General features: G+C 34.4%; 1 protein-coding gene across 2 annotated transcripts; it reads left to right on the top strand.

Moving 5' to 3' along the window:
• The first annotated feature begins 1,647 nt into the window (after positions 1-1,647).
• Positions 1,648-14,389, top strand: LOC128238808 (AFG1-like ATPase). 2 transcript variants are annotated; one of them, XM_052955067.1, is made up of 13 exons: positions 1,648-1,780; positions 2,351-2,523; positions 3,028-3,085; positions 3,875-3,976; positions 4,215-4,345; positions 4,794-4,893; positions 5,623-5,681; positions 7,207-7,289; positions 8,905-8,975; positions 9,655-9,755; positions 11,611-11,751; positions 12,722-12,838; positions 13,187-14,389. In XM_052955067.1, exons 1-13 carry the CDS (start codon positions 1,690-1,692, stop codon positions 13,319-13,321), a joined length of 1,362 nt encoding a protein of 453 aa, XP_052811027.1. In that variant the 5' UTR covers positions 1,648-1,689; the 3' UTR covers positions 13,322-14,389. The 2 variants fall into 2 exon arrangements, with proteins under 2 accessions (XP_052811027.1, XP_052811028.1); XM_052955068.1 differs by having other exon boundaries at positions 1,654-1,780; positions 2,357-2,523.
• Positions 14,390-17,280: the final 2,891 nt, after the last annotated feature.

Raw genomic sequence — 17,280 nt, 5'->3', positions numbered from 1 at the left:
ACACACAAATCAGCGTGTATGGTGGTTGATATAGAAGTGAGAATGTTAAATATATTCTTTAACACATAAACCTTGAAAATTGGGGAAAGAAATCGAATAAGACATGAAAATAGAAGCAGTATTGCCGTTTATAAAGGAACCTAATACCAATAGATTGGAGATACATCATGTGTGATAAAACAACAACAGGAAACAAAACAAACAAACATGTAAAAAGGAAATACAAAGACCTATACAGCTCGTCTAGTTTTTGGTGACAATTTATGAATAAAACCATTAAGCATTGTTCTTTCTTATTTCAAAGGCTTTTAGACAAAAAATTGCTAATTTAACAAGAAGTGATTTATTATCAGTTTGCAGTAGAGAGATAAACTTAGCCATACTAGGATGTTCTGAATAGTATCTGGGTATAAAGTTTCTACGAACATCAGCATACATTGGACATTTTAAGACAAAATGGTACTCGTCTTCCAGATCGTTTAAATTACAAAATGTACACTTTCTTTCATTTCTTACAATGTTATTATGTCTCCCAACTTCAATATTTAATCTATGTGACGAAAGCCTTAATTTTGCAAGTACTTGTCTGTACTTCATGTTTTCTAATTTGTGAATATAGCTTGAGACTTCGAATGTGTCTTTTAGTTCTTTATATAGAGATTATCAAATACATAATTAACTATGACTTTGTGTTTGTGTTGTTTATTTAGTGTTGATAGGAAAGTTGATATTTTAAGATCAGACTTATTGTCTACTGGGTGAGTACCTAAATTGGAACACTTTCGGCACTATTTGTGAAATAGTTTTAGTTAGACTTGCACCACAACTACAAAATATTCCATCAGCATACAAGGATTCAAGACCAATTGGTTGATCAAAATGGCATTTTTCAAGATACTATCAATTTTGCATGAAAAGTACTTTATTAACCACACAATCAAGGACTGCCATTTTCATCCACAGAGTACCTAAATATGGAACAGTTTTAATTTGTTATTTATTTTTATGTATTCTTTTAAAATTATTGCTCCATGCATGTTTTGTTTAAGTAAATTTATACTTTATGTTATTTCCAGCTTGTCCTTTTTTGTCATTTTTGTCAGTAAAATTTGATGGTTTCAGTAAAATACAGGCTGTACCAATATGCTGTGATTGTGGCAAACATGAAGTCTTTCCTCCGCAAGCCATGTTTTGATATTTGAACATGAAAAGCTTTAAATGATCGCAGTATTTGAAATACTTACCGGAGAATCTTGTACCTTGGAACTTGTATCTGAAGCAAGCATCTATATTGATTAAAATCGTAAATAAACTTTTCTCGATCGTAAATAAACTTTTCTCGATCGGAAAAACACTTTTATAATGGGTGTTCCATATTTAGGTACTGTTCCGATTTAGGCACTCGCCCAGTACTGGTTACAATTAGAAGATTCATAAGCAGATTATTAATTCAACTTACTGTAACTTGATATTTATTTTTAAAAAATATTCCTTGTGTTGTTGATATTGCTTAGGGTTGAGTTTATGAAATATAATATGGTACATGGTTAGGGGTAGGACCTGGTATAAACAGATGATTTATTCCTAGGTCTTAAGTGTTATACATCCTCTATTAGTTAAATTTAACCTATTAGGTGAAGTAAAGGGAAGTAACTCATTTTGACAGAACACTTCTAAAAGTGAGGTAGAATGTTAAGGAAATTTGTGATATTACGACCAAACCGAGAGATTAAAAGGTTTCTAAGAAGATGCTTACAGACAGCTTCGACAGAAGAACACGGTATTTTAGAATGTTTCATTTAGTTTAGTGTCAAGGGCATTTGTTTAAGAAATACTGTCTTGTAATTCGGACTATATTATTCGGACATATTTATATAATGCTCTCAAATATAATATCAACTACGGTAACACACTGATCTGATTTTTTTAAATGATTTGCCCCAATTATTATACAGACTATTTCATGAACAATTCTATCGTATGCATCTATGAAGGGAATTGTTAAAATGTGGACTTGTCTTTTGAAAAACATAAATTGATAAAACATGAAAAAAACTGTGATAACCATTTATGTAACAGATGAAGTAGGTTTTGGAAAGAAATTTTCAAATAATATCATTAAATCAATAAAAGAAACATTGCTGTAACCCCTGTAATCCCATTTCCAGATGTGACATTGTGCGAAAATGCCATCGGCCGAAAATTTCATTGCACAATTAAAGCCCTTAGCTACAAACATAACTCTTGATCTTCTAAATTGCCCATTGTGAGTGAGTGAGTGATATCAACATTACAATAATTTATAAATATATTGAATTTTGTATTAGAATAACATTGTACCTTTGATCAGTTTCAGTCCCACCAAATGCAAACTCTCCACTGAGTGTGTATATGTCAAGAGTCCATGATGGTTTGTTGGATGAAGATGAATACCAGAAAACCATTGTTGCCTCCTTAGATAGACTCAATGAACAAGTGAAGGACTACCAGCCACCTGTGAAACCAAATGTTTTTTTTCAAAAAGTTTGTTCATTTTTTATTCACATCTGATGCTAATACATGTATAATTATATGGGTATAGCAGAAGTTGGACCAACAGGAACTCATACCAGTACAAAGTGGCACCAGATTTGGTGAAGTGTTCTCAACAATATATCTTATTGTTTTGAAGGATGGTGTAAACAACATTATTACGGGCTTTGTGCAAGACAGTTGTAAATCAATATAGAAAAAGAAGGTGTTACAATAGTCTTGCACTAATTCCTAATATTATATGTATTCATGATTGTAAGAGATACATACAGTATTTATGATTAAACTGAAAAGTTATTCAACAATTTGAACAACAAAAAATGAAACTGAGGTAAAATAAAATCCAACTTTCTCAGCACTTTTGTATGCTTTATGTATTAAACTTTATAAATCATAGGCATCATATGCTAATAGCTATTCTTGTCTTATAGAATGTTTTACTTTGGACATACTTTATGCAACTGTGTAGTTTTATGCCTTTAATTGTGTTTTCAGTTGTTTGGTGAGAAGAAAATTGAATCACCTAAAGGCCTGTATCTGTATGGAAGTGTAGGTATGTGATGGTCAAAGCATTCAATAGCTACTATACATGTACTTGAACGAGCAGGAATGGGTCTTTACTAGTTATTTTAAATTAAAAGTCTAAGCATCACATCGATGGAATTTTTACCTTTCTTTGCTGTAACCGATACCCATATACTTCCCCAAGGGCAAGTCCCTTTTCCCCCAGAAAATAGCCTCTGTAATTCCCGTTAAAAAAACACATCGTAAATAACAACATTTTTCTGTTCTTTAAATTTTTATATAATGAGAAATTCATGATTGATTAAAAGATGTTTCTGAGTGATATATTTTAAATTACTGCTTTATTTTCTCCATTTGTTCCCAAAATGTTTGAAATAGTATTCCAAAACTGAAAAAAAACATGAGGGTGTCTTCCCAAAACTGGTTAAAAGGCCCTGACATCAAGTATGTTTTGCACCAGAAGAGTGATAAATTACTTTGATAATATCTTTGCCATTCTTAATGACCTTTGTCAACCTGTGTGTGCTGCCGTTCTTTTTGAAATAACAGCAATAAATGTTGAAAATATAAATAAATGTAATAAAATACTATTAGACTCATTTCTGCTTGCCATGGTCTAATTGTAATATATGCAACAACTATCTTTTTCATGTAAATGAAAATATGTCTGTAAGTAATGATTTGTAAAACTTAATAAAACATTGTATACCTACCAGTATGCATGTTACACATTTACATAAGATGTAAACATTTAAAAATGTAAAGCTACATTATATCTTTGTACAAGCTGTTAAATATGGCAAACCATTTCATTCAGGTTGTGGAAAGACTATGTTGATGGATTTATTTCACGACCAGTGTCCAATCCAAGGCAAACAGCGTGTACACTTCCACAAGTTTATGCTGGATGTTCATCAGAGTAAGTTTTGTTTCTACATAAATTGATTACTTGCCGATGCTTTTCTGTTTTATTTAATAAGAATTTTAATTGAGAATAATGTGGAAAGATTTGCTTTTGTGCAATAAGAATCTCTTGCATCACTGAAAGCAGACATTTAAAAAAAATTGCTTTCAATCTAGAATAAGTAACAGTTGGTATTGAAAATTAGTGTGGTACATGTAGGTTAGATTAGACCATGCTCATTATTGTTATCCAGGGATCCATGCTTGGAAGCAGTCTCTGCCACGGGAGAGAGATGTAAAGAAACTGCAAACGTACGACCCCATACCACCAGTAGCAGATAGCATCAGTAACCAGACATGGCTACTCTGCTTCGATGAGTTTCAGGTAAACTTTCACAGAATATTGTTTTGTTTGTTTTACATGAGTGCATTGCGTGGACAACTATAGGATTATATCATAAATGTCTTAACAAATATTAAAAAAAGGTTTGACTTAAATGTACAACCATTTTTAGGGGCTTTGCTTAACAATTGGTAAGAAAAAACTAATCTTCAGTATCTTAAATTAATTATTCTATGTTTGTTAAGCTTTGACTACTTTAGTGGAATATGAGAAGAAAGGTTTTGTTCAATGGAGACATCAGTTATTATAGCTTCTCAGAAAAATGAGCCAATTCAGAACTCAAACATGACCTGCCCTTTTGGGAGGACCTGATATAATTTTTACCTATGATGTGCCTAATCGTAATTTGACTTGTACAAGCTTAATTAATTTGGGAAAGTGGGTTATTTCAATGACTGAAACTTGATTATGACCTATAATATCTTTTCAGGTGACGGACATTGCTGATGCCATGATTCTAAAGAGACTGTTTACGGAGCTGTTTAAGAATGGAGTTATAGTTGTTGCTACCTCAAATAGAGACCCCGATGGTACTGCTTTTTAGCTCTGCTGGCCAAAGGCCAGAAGAGCTTATGCGATGGTAATGTGAACGTAGTATGTGCGTTCGTGCGTCTGTAAACAATTCTTGTAAACATGATACGGTCTTCAGTTTTGATTGTATCTCGATAAAACTTGTACAGTATCTAGATATCCATTAGAGCTCGGTTCCTTTGGAAAACCAGCAAGATCCGCCCATGCATGCCTAGATTATGGGTCTACTTTATACATGCTCTGTATTGAAAATGACCACAAGAGCCATGCCAGTAGAGCATAGACCCTCTTGGGCCTCGGGCCTCTTGTTAATTGTCTATACGGAACATGGACAATGTAACATTAACCATTGTTATACAAAATTGATAATGCTCAGGGTTTTTTAAGGTATCCTATTAACAAGCAAGCTACCAATGTTACTTTTAAATGTATCTTTCTGACAGATTGTAATATTAAACGGATGAAACTATTTTCGCTAATTCAAAAAACAAACATAAAATTTAATCATATGATACGTGATTAGTATTAGTGTTATTAGTTTCTCATGCTAAAAGCACTTGTACTGAATAAAAAAAATAATCCAGCAAAATTATTTGATGATGTTATATTTATTTGCTAAATGATACCAAATTGAAAGATGGGCAGTAACCAGAGTGAATATGAAATTAATAGTCTCTGGTTATATGTGATAGATCTTCTGTAATCATTTACATTTAATTTCTTTCCAGATCTGTACAAGAATGGGTTGCAGAGAATAAATTTTTTGCCCTTTATAGATATTTTAAAGGTTAGTACTAAATTCAGTTTATCAAGTCAAAACAGTTTTCAACAACTTTTTACTGTATTTTCTCGACTATAAGACGCGGAAATTTGGTCCTGATTTTGAAGCTTAAGGTAGGGGGCCCGTCTTATAGGCGAGTCTATAAGAATTTCATAAAGAATAGTCAAGACAAAAACACCAGATTTCATGGGCAAAGTAGGGGGGTCGTCTTATAAGCGGATCGCCTTATAGTCAAGAAAATACGGTACCTGTAACTCTGTTTATTTTTTTGTATGTTAACCATTTTGTACTGAAATAGTTTAATCTAGAATTTTCATGTACCTTTTTGGGATTTATAGAATTTCTTGCCTTTTAAATGAAAAGTAGTTAACTTTCTTTTAGATTAATCTCAGGTATTAAGCTACTTACATGTGCAACTAAATTGAATGTTTGAATTTTCTATGATAACATTTACATTTTAAAAGTCAATGTAGAGGACAATGTTTGTCAAGGAGTAAATGTGTCTGCTTGTTATTCAAGATTTCCTGGATCTATTGTTGTCCTAGTCACTGCTTAAATACTCCTGATAAAACATCAACTATAAAATAATTAAGAAATAATATACAGTACACCACTGAGGGTCATATGATATTACATTGATCGGCCAGTCAGCCCCCTGAGGTGTATATAGATTGAGGTGTTAACCGAGGTCCATTCACCTGTGGGGGCTGACTGGCAGGTCATTATAAAGCCACATGCTTTTAATGTGTTTTATTGAACAAATGAAGTAATGTTTATTTATGGCAATTTGTCCCTGTATTGAACAGCATGCCACACTCAACAGATTTACGGCATCAGCAGTCCATATCATACTTTTGTTGAGATGCGGACCAGCCAGAAATATGATATGGATAGCTGATGTCATAAAACAATTTTTTTATGAAATAACATTGATACACGGACTGATCGACTTTGTATATATACAAAGAAGGGACACATTTATGTAATGTATTAGACAAGTATATATTTTTCAAATTTTAAAGGAAGTAGAATAGCTCAAAGTGAGGGCACAGCCTATTTTCTGTAATATTTTAAGAATATATATTATGTTTAGTGAAAGCAATAATGTGTAGACCAATGAGATTCAAGCTTTAATCCTGTTTTTTGTGACACACCTTCAGTGTCAGTGACGTCAGAAATTTCAGGGTTTTTTTTCAATATTTATTCATGGAATTCTTAATTCTTCTCAAAACCAAAAACTCAGACAAATCTCATTTACTAGGAAAGAATCATTATTAATAACAACATAGAAGCACCAAAATCATGTGCAACAAAATATAGTCAGCAACCAATCGTTCTATTAAAGCGAAAATTTGAATAATACTCAAATTTCATTGGGCCACAAATAAATACATACAGTAATGCTGGTTTCTTTTCACTTGATTTAAAATTAAAAAGGTAAATACATGTATATAAACATTTTTTCTCCTCTCATTCTCAAAAGCCGCTGTGAGGATGCATGTAAATGATTATTTTCTCCTCTCGTTCACAGAGTCATTGTGAGGTTAAGTGTCTTGACTCCGGGATAGATTACCGCATGACCAGTCTGCCTAAAGAAGGGACCATCTACTTCCTGTAAGCTTTACTGCTATAATCTATTTATATATTGACTTTTTTTACAACAATATTAAATGAAAGAATCTTATTTTTTTTATTCACTGTCTAAAGCTGCTGTCTGAACATTATTATTAGTTGAAATATGTAGTGGGCATATTAAAATCGCACCGTCCGTCCGGCCGGCCGGCTCTGTAACTTTCCCAGATTTCACAGATTTTAAAATAACTTGCCACATGTGTTTCACATACCAAGACGACGTTTGTCGTGCAAGACTCGTGTCCCTACCTCAAAGGTCAAGGTCACACTTAGTGTTTATTCACAATGGAGTGCTGCATATAAGGACATAGAGTATAGGTTGTCGTGCTGTAATTTTCCCTTGTATGGACAGATTTTAAAATAACTTGCCAAATGTGTACCACATACCAAGACGACGTGTCGCCTGCAAAACCCGTGTCCGTACCTCAAAGGTCAAGGTCACACTTGGTGTTTATTCACAATGGAGTGCTGCATATAAGGACATAGAGTATAGGTTGTCGTGTCCGGGCTGTAACTTTTTCTTGTATGGACAGATTTTAAAATAACTTGCCACATGTGTTCAACATACCAAGACGACGTGTCGTGTGCAAGACCCTTGTCCCTACCTCAAAGGTCAAGGTCACACTTGGTGTTTATTCACAATGGAGTGCTGCATATAAGGACATAGAGTATAGGTTGTCGTGTCCGGGCTGTAACTTTTTCTTGTATGGACAGATTTTAAAATAACTTGCTACATGTGTTCCACATAAGAAGATGACATGTCGTGTGCAAGACTCATGTCCCTACCTCTAAGGTGAAAGATACACTAAGTGTTTATTCACAAGGGAATTCTGTATATAAGGACAAAACAGTGTAGGTTGTCAAGTATGGGTGGTATTTTTTTATGTTCAGAGGCAATTTAAAATAACTTGCCATATGTATTGACACGTAAAGGCAAGATCAACTTTTCATGTACTGACCTTGTTCGTAGGTCAATGTCACATTCGGGGGCATTCATCACATACTGTGACAGCTCTTGTTTAGGGATGATTTTGCATTTACAGATGTCTGGTAAATTACTAAATTTTGGAAGGCACAAGCAGTAGAAATATAACAAAAAAAGACTGATGAATGTGAAAATTGGACAGAAATCGTTATCCATGATCTGAAATTATTGGAAATGCCCTTTCAATTAATCATCAATTTCATGATAAAAATTGATTCAAGTAAATGATTGGAAATGTTGGCCAAGCTAAATACTAAAATCATATGATATGATATATTGGTAATTAAAAATTGCAGTTGGGATCATTTGGCTTATCAGGGCTATGTACAATCCTAGCCTTGATGAGATATGTTACTTGAATAACCCTATTTCTGTAGAGAGAGAGAGAGAGAGAGAGCGTTTAACTACTATGTATTTGTTAAGTAAATGTTAAAAATTTCTATTAAATATTAAACTTCATTTTATAGTCAAGTAAAAGATAATATTTTGTTGTTGTTAGTGATAATTATTTTCACAAATTAAAACTTATTAATGAAAACTTCTGAGGCAAAGATCAATTTTTAACAAAACTTGATCATTGTTTAATTCCATGCGTGTGTGTGTATGTTACAGGACGGGGGAGAGTGAATGTGATGAAAAGGTGGATGAGGTCTTCGAGGAGCTCATAGCTGACGAGGATGATGGTGTGTACAATGAATTTGTGCTTGATAATGTCTTCCTCTTTGCCTTATGCTCTTTATATGGCATGTCTGTTTTATGCGGCATTGCTGTTTTAATTTGAATTTCAGATAGTCTGTTTTAGGTAGAAAATAGATTTGATATTGTCAAAGCCTTGGTATCAATCGCAGTGGCATCATCGTTGTTGTTGACATCATTTAAGATTTTCACATTTAACTTTGTTCACATGTAGATATTGCGTATATGTATCAATTCTCATGACTCTAGCTAATATATTTGTTTTAAGTAAGCCTGTTTATCAGCTTACAACAGACAACATTGGAATAAGATTACACATACGTAAACTAATTATCTTGTGACGTCTAGTAAAGGTACGGAAATATTTATTTTGCCTTATCTTGAGCTTTTAAGCTATGAAGATATATATGTATGTGTTATTAACTCTGTCATCAATGCCAACTACATGCTTGACAATTTACAATATGATAACCAGCACTCTTATTGACAAAGCTTTGAGTTAGGGAAGAACCTGGGACCCTCTGATCCTGGGTCCCATATGCTACCCACGACCATGGCCACCAATATGGAAGATATGTATTGAAAGAAGCCCAAAACATTAATGGTTTTGTTTATGAAGTTCATGCACATATTCTAATCTTTTTAATCTATTTTCAAATTTTTCAGTAATTCACTCCAAAACACTTGAAATATTGGGAAGAGATTTACGCTTGCCAAAAACCTGTGGTCGAGTGCTTGATGCTACATTCAACAGTCTGTGTGCTCAGGTACACGTTATATGGATTCTTGGAAATTGTTGGATGCATTCAATTCAGTGCCATGCTGCATGTATACAGTCATCCTCAATACCCAGTCTATTCCTGGTGTCCAGCTCCAGTGAATACCCTGGGCAGATTGACTCAAGAAAATTCATTCTCATAAATAATTAACAAGGTGAAATCCAGATGTTTGATTGGACGCCTGATAAGCACATCAGACAGTACAGAAATAGCTGAGAAGTTTTGGTTGAATATGAATGTTCTTGCATTATGAAGTTATGCCTTTTTTCTCATGGTATACAATGTACATGTTACGACACTGGTATACAATCTATATGTTATGACACTGGTATACAATATACATGTTATGACACTGGTATACAATGTACATGTTACGACACTGGTATACAATGTACATGTTACGACACTGGTATACAATATACATGTTACGACACTGGTATACAATATACATGTTATGACACTGGTATACAATGTACATGTTACGACACTGGTATACAATGTACATGTTACGACACTGGTATACAATATACATGTTACGACACTGGTATACAATGTACATGTTACGACACTGGTATACAATATACATGTTACGACACTGGTATACAATATACATGTTACGACACTGGTATACAATGTACATGTTACGACACTGGTATACAATGTACATGTTACGACACTGGTATACAATGTACATGTTACGACACTGGTATACAATATACATGTTACGACACTGGTATACAATGTACATGTTACGACACTGGTATACAATGTACATGTTACGACACTGGTATACAATATACATGTTACGACACTGGTATACAATATACATGTTACGACACTGGTATACAATATACATGTTACGACACTGGTATACAATATACATGTTACGACACTGGTATACAATGTACATGTTACGACACTGGTATACAATATACATGTTACGACACTGGTATACAATGTACATGTTACGACACTGGTATACAATGTACATGTTACGACACTGGTATACAATATACATGTTACGACACTGGTATACAATGTACATGTTACGACACTGGTATACAATGTACATGTTACGACACTGGTATACAATATACATGTTACGACACTGGTATACAATGTACATGTTACGACACTGGTATACAATATACATGTTACGACACTGGTATACAATGTACATGTTACGACACTGGTATACAATATACATGTTACGACACTGGTATACAATATACATGTTATGACACTGGTATACAATGTACATGTTACGACACTGGTATACAATGTACATGTTACGACACTGGTATACAATATACATGTTACGACACTGGTATACAATGTACATGTTACGACACTGGTATACAATGTACATGTTACGACACTGGTATACAATATACATGTTACGACACTGGTATACAATGTACATGTTACGACACTGGTATACAATATACATGTTACGACACTGGTATACAATATACATGTTATGACACTGGTATGTATACAATATACATGTTATGACACTGGTATACAATATACATGTTACAACATTGGTATACAATGTACATGTTATGTTACAACACTGGTATACAATGTACATGTTACGACACTGGTATACACTGGTATATAATGATGTACATGGTGCATGTATTATTAATTAAAATGCTAGTGTGTCAGGCTGTATGAAAACGTTTTATTTCAATTATTCATTTAACCACTAGATATATAATGTAACTAGTTTAATGATTACTTTCTTAATTTTTATAATACAAATACCTTACCAGAAAAAATATTGAATTGATTGCATACTGCATTAAATAGTGTGTTTTTGTTTGATTGCTTACCACAGCCACTTGGTGCAATTGACTACCTCGAGATCAGTAAACACTTTGACTCGGTGATTGTGAGAAATATCCCTAAGATGACGCTGAAACACAAATCTGAGGCCAAACGCTTCATTGTCTTGGTCGACACCTTCTATGATAATAAGGTAAAGTATCTTGCAGGCTATTGTGCTATGTTATATTCAACGTCATTCATGTTCAATGTTACATAATGTACACTAAAAAATCATCCATTAAAATAGTATGTACATGTATATGTACTTGTGTGAAATTTATTGAGGTATTTCCAGGGGTCATCTGTATGAGCTATCTTGATTCCTATCTTGTCTTCAGCCATCTTTAACAAGTTGTTTGTATTTACCTGGTCCGATCAATTCACCCAAAATGTGCTGACTCAATTTTTGAATGGATTAAAAAGTTTGTATGCCACTTTTGAAGAGGATGAGGCATACAGATTTGCACAGTCATATCAGTAGGATTGTCAGTCACTTCATAGCACTTAGGACCGTAAAACTTCACTGGTATGTTGTCCTTAACCTGTAGTTGACCTCTATATTTTTAGAGGCAGGTAGGTTTAAGGTTAAGGTCATGGTGAACACTGAACAGTGTAATGAAAACTTTGATGGCACATTAACTTGCAAATGGTTTGACTTCAAACATGAAACTTCACTGATAGGATACCCTTTTATAGATGATGAGCCCTATTGTTTGGGGTCATTTGGCAAATGTCAAGGCCATGGTCAAGTGTTATGGACACTTTGTCCACTAAAAAAGTGTCAGAAAGTCAAAAGTCGCAGCCAATGTTGTTTTTACAATTTTAAAGGCAAAATAACTAAATAACAGCTTGCATTAGGAGCATCAAAGTTCACTAGTAGTATTTGACCCATATGCTGTTGTTGGGTTAGTGTGTCAAAATGCAAGCTCACAGTCATTTTGTCAATGCATTTCTTCTTTAAACACCTTATTGCTGTCTAGCAAATATTTGGAAAAAGCAGCAATCCTGGGCCATTATGTTTACAAATATCTATTGTTTAGCATCTTTTTCTCTTGTTTGTGTTAAGACATCACTCAGTTATGAAAAACATTCCTGACATAGCTCCACGTTTCCCCATGCAGGTACGTCTGGTATGTTCCGCAGAGGCGACTCCTAATGAGCTGTTCACACGAGGCAAGGTGACACTCCGGGAAGAAGATATGAACAGAATGCTGATGGATGATCTTGGGCTTAAAGCAGTAAGTTGGGCTACTTGTTTATATATGAACTTTTCTGTATTTCAGGCAGAAAAGGTTTAAGTTATTTGTAACCTTCAAAATTTTTTTCAAGGGAAATGTTTTCCTGCAAAACTTCAATGTCTGCATTAACTGCTCAACTATTTAAGACATGGAATTTAATGTAAAATACTTTAAATGAGTTTGAAATCTGGCTTCTTTTGCAAATATTTGACAAGTTGAATTGTTGACTCCTATCATTGATAAACTGGGACAATCCAACTAGTATCTGAATTAGGCAGTTCAGAAATGAAAAAAAAATACATGGTTGAATTAAAAAACAGTAATCTGTAATTACTTTATCTTGTTCAGGACAGCACTGATTCCAACACTAGTATCTTCACTGGTGAGGAGGAATTGTTTGCGTTTGAGCGGACAGTTAGTCGCCTTACAGAGATGCAGACAGACGCATACTGGAATAGTCGGGAAACAAAGGCACCCTCTTGACCCTAGCTGACAAACTAGGGCCTTTTATTGTTATATTTATTATTAGAGATTTTAGCTGCTCAGCAAACAATTGTGGATATTAAATCTAGCAAAAATTGAAAAAGCTTAAGTAATATTGATATGACTGACATGTGTGATATACATGTATTCTGTAGTCAATGTTAGTGCATTTGTTACACATTAAGATATTTGATGATGATGAATCTTAAGTGTAAAAGGTTGTGTAATATATTTAAAAAATGATTTGATTAGAATTGTCTAGCACTGGGTTGTATTCATGTATATATGAAAATTTTGACACTGCTCCTACTGTGTATGAACGTGTCAAACTATGAGCCTAATTTTAACGATGGTGTTTTAATGCAGTGTCATTAACAACTATATTAACCCAGTGCGTCCACACCAAACACCACATCCTGGTTTCCGGTGACTGAATTTAGAAAAGCTACAACAAAAGTGTGCCATGTTTTTAATGTTAAACATTTGTGTTGAATCTGACATAATTTACGTAAGATCTTTTTTCTGCTTGTAATGTTAAAAAAAAATCCTTGATATATTGCTGTGAAACCAGTGGATGATATATACAGTATGTAACCCCCCCCCCACCCCCCGTGATACAATGTGAACAGATGGGGCTAAAACTTTGCCTCAGACCTAGGACTGTCCATAGTTTGAATGTTTACATGAAATATGACGCATTACTTTGTAGTAGCATTTAGACCATTATGTGTTTAATTCAGAAAAAGGAAACGAAAGCCAATTTATGTGGGCATTTACAATAAGTTTAGGAACTTGTGCATGTATACTTCACATTATTTTACAAGAAATGTTCGTACACAATGTGATATCAGTGTGTGTTAGCTAAAGTTTATTTGAATATCATGTGCATGTCAATACTGATTAGATGAAGTTATAAAAACTCATAAACTAATAAAGTAAATGAAAGTTAGTAAGAATACCAGAGCACTGTGTATGTTAACATTTGATTGGCAGCTATACTGGAAAATTATGAAATATAATCGAGGATTTTGTTTATGAAAAACTATTTTATTGTTATGTTAATTTTAAATAAACCAGATCAAATTTTACAAAAATGCTGTTCTTGTTGTTCAGTGATAAAGCGGACTGCAGTCAGCATCACTGACATTTAGATGTTTCTTGTATTTCTAATTTGGCTCAGCCATTATGAACAAAACAGATGCAGACAAGATCAAGAAAGCTGAACATGTTTCAAAATTGTTGAATTTGATTGTTAAGGTCGTCTGTTTTTAGCTGGACTGAGCACAAAGTGCTAAAATTGAGTTGTTATGATTGGTCTATGTCCGGCATCTACTGGCCATTCTCTGGCATCAACACCTGCTTTAAACAACTTAAACATCTCCTTAAGCACGAGACCAATTTCGATGATACTTCAAACAAAAGGAAAATCTTCTTGTCAAAAACTATGAGGCCTAGAGCTTAGAAATTTGGTTTGTTAGATTGCCTAGTGGTATTCTTTATAGTTTGTTTAAATTATGCCCCTTCGGTCAAAACTTGCCCCAACCAGGGGTTAACAAATTTCTTTCATACTTATTTCGGAAAATCTTCTTGTCTGAAACTGCCAGGCCCAGACACTGGTATCATGTAATAGTCCTCCACTAGGTATGTTCCAATTGTGCCCCTGATGTCAAAACTGGCCAATCCCTGGGTCAACTTTGTCTTATCAAAAGCCAGTTTTAATTTAAAATCCAATAAAAGGTTTTAAAAAAGTTGACTAGATTAACAACACGTAAATGAAATATTTGTGTAAATGTCTGGAAAAGATAAGATCGCATTTTCTCATTTTTACATTCTGAAATTGATGATTTTTCCAAACATTGACATATTATAAGTTAAGCTGTAGTGTTTTTAGCTCACCTGTCAATTTGTGACAAGGTGAGCTTTTGTGATCGCCTTTTGTCCGTCGTGTGTTGTCCATCAACAATTTACTTAAAAGACATCTCCTCCTTAACCACTGGGCCAATATTAATATAACTTCATAGGGATGTTCCTTGGATGGTCTTCTATCAAAGTTGTTCAAAGAATTTAATTCCATGCAGAACTCTGGTTGCCATGGCAACCAAAAGGAAAAACTTTAAAAATCTTCTTCTCCCAAACCACAAGGCTTAGGCCGTTGATATATGGTAGGTAGGATCACCAAATGGTCCTCTGCCAAGATTGTTCAAATTATGGCCCTTGGGTCAAAATTGGCCCCGCCCCGGGGGGTCATGGATTTTCTCTATATGTTTATAGTGAAAACTTCAAAAATCTTCTCCTCTGAACTTACTTGGACTAGAACTTAGATATTTGGCAAGATTCATCGTCTAGTGGACCTTTACAAAGATTGTTCAAATTATGGCCTTGGGGTCAAAATTGGCCCCGCCCCTGGGGGTCATGGGTTTTCTCTATATGTTTATAGTGAAAACTTCAAAAATCTTCTCCTCTGAACTTACTTGGCCTAGAGCTTTGATATTTAGCATGATTATCGTCTAGTGGACCTCTACAAAATTTGCTCAAATTATGGCCCTGTGGTCAAAATTGGCCCCGCCCCGGGGGGTCATGGGTATTCTCTATATGTTTATAGTTAAAACTTCAAAAATCTTCTTCTCTGAACTTACTTGGACTAGAGATTAGATATTTGGCATGATTCATCGTCGAGTGGACCTCTACAAATATTGTTCAAATTATGGCCCTGGGGTCAAAATTGGCCCCGCCCCCGGGGGGTCATGGGTTTTCTCTATATGTTTATAGTAAAAAAAAATCAAAAATCACCTCTGAACTTACGTTGCTTAGAGCTTAGATATTTGGCATGATTCATCGTCTAGTGGACCTCTACAAAAATTGTTCAAATTATGGCCTTGGGTTCAAAATTGGCCCCGCCCCCTTGGGGGGTCATGGGTTTTCTCTATATGTTTATAGTGAAAACTTCAAAAATCATCTCCTCTGAACTTACGTGGTTTAGAGCTTAGATATTTGGCATGGTTCATCGTCTAGTGGACCTCTACAAAATTTGTTCAAATTATGGCCGTGGGGTCAAAATTGGCCACACCCCGGGGCTGATGGGTTTTCTCTATATGTGTTATAGTGAAAACTTAAAAAATCTTCTCCGAACTCACAAAGACAAGTAACGTCTTAATTTAAACTGGATAACATATTCAGTACACATACCAATTTTCAATATGGGCCACATACAACAAATAATAACAAATATACATATATAGATACACATGTAAAATCAAGTAGTGACAAGAGCTTAGATATTTGGCATGATATATCATCTAGTTGACTTGTACCAATATTGTTCAATCTTTGGCCCTAGGGTCAAAATATGGCCCCACCCGGGCGGTCATGGGTTTCCATATATATGTACATGTATATGATGAAAACTTCTCCGACGAAACCAAAAGGCGAAGGCCTTAGATATTTGGTATGAAGCATCGTTTATTGGACCACTATTAAGATTGTTCAAACTTTAGCCCTGGGGTCAAAATTGGCCACGCCCCGTGTTCATAGGCTTAGGTTTTCAATATTTGTATATAATAGAAGCATTAAAAAAATTCTCTCCGAATTCACAAGGACTAGAGCTATTTGGCATAATACATCATTAAGTGGACCTCTACCTTTATTGTCCAAACTTTGGCATAGGGGTAAAAAATGACCCAGACTTCTAAAAAACCTTAACTACTTTGAACCATCCAGATTTCTTATCAAACCAATGTGCAATATATGACAGGTGAGCGATTCAGGGCCATTTGACCCTCTTGTTGTAATTTGTGATGTTAAAAAGTAGGTTTTTGGTCAGTAGTGATCTTAGACTATACCTTTTATAATATCAAATAATCTCAACTCCCTGCTGAAGCGCAAAGTCGACTAATGGCCTACTTCATGTCAACTGGGTGTACTAACCAACAAATGGTAATAGGCAGTGTTTTTCTTCTCAT

Source organism: Mya arenaria, chromosome 6 (genome assembly GCF_026914265.1).
Source record: "Mya arenaria isolate MELC-2E11 chromosome 6, ASM2691426v1".
Lineage (NCBI taxonomy): Eukaryota > Metazoa > Mollusca > Bivalvia > Myida > Myidae > Mya > Mya arenaria.
This window is presented reverse-complemented; position numbering and strand designations above follow the sequence as displayed.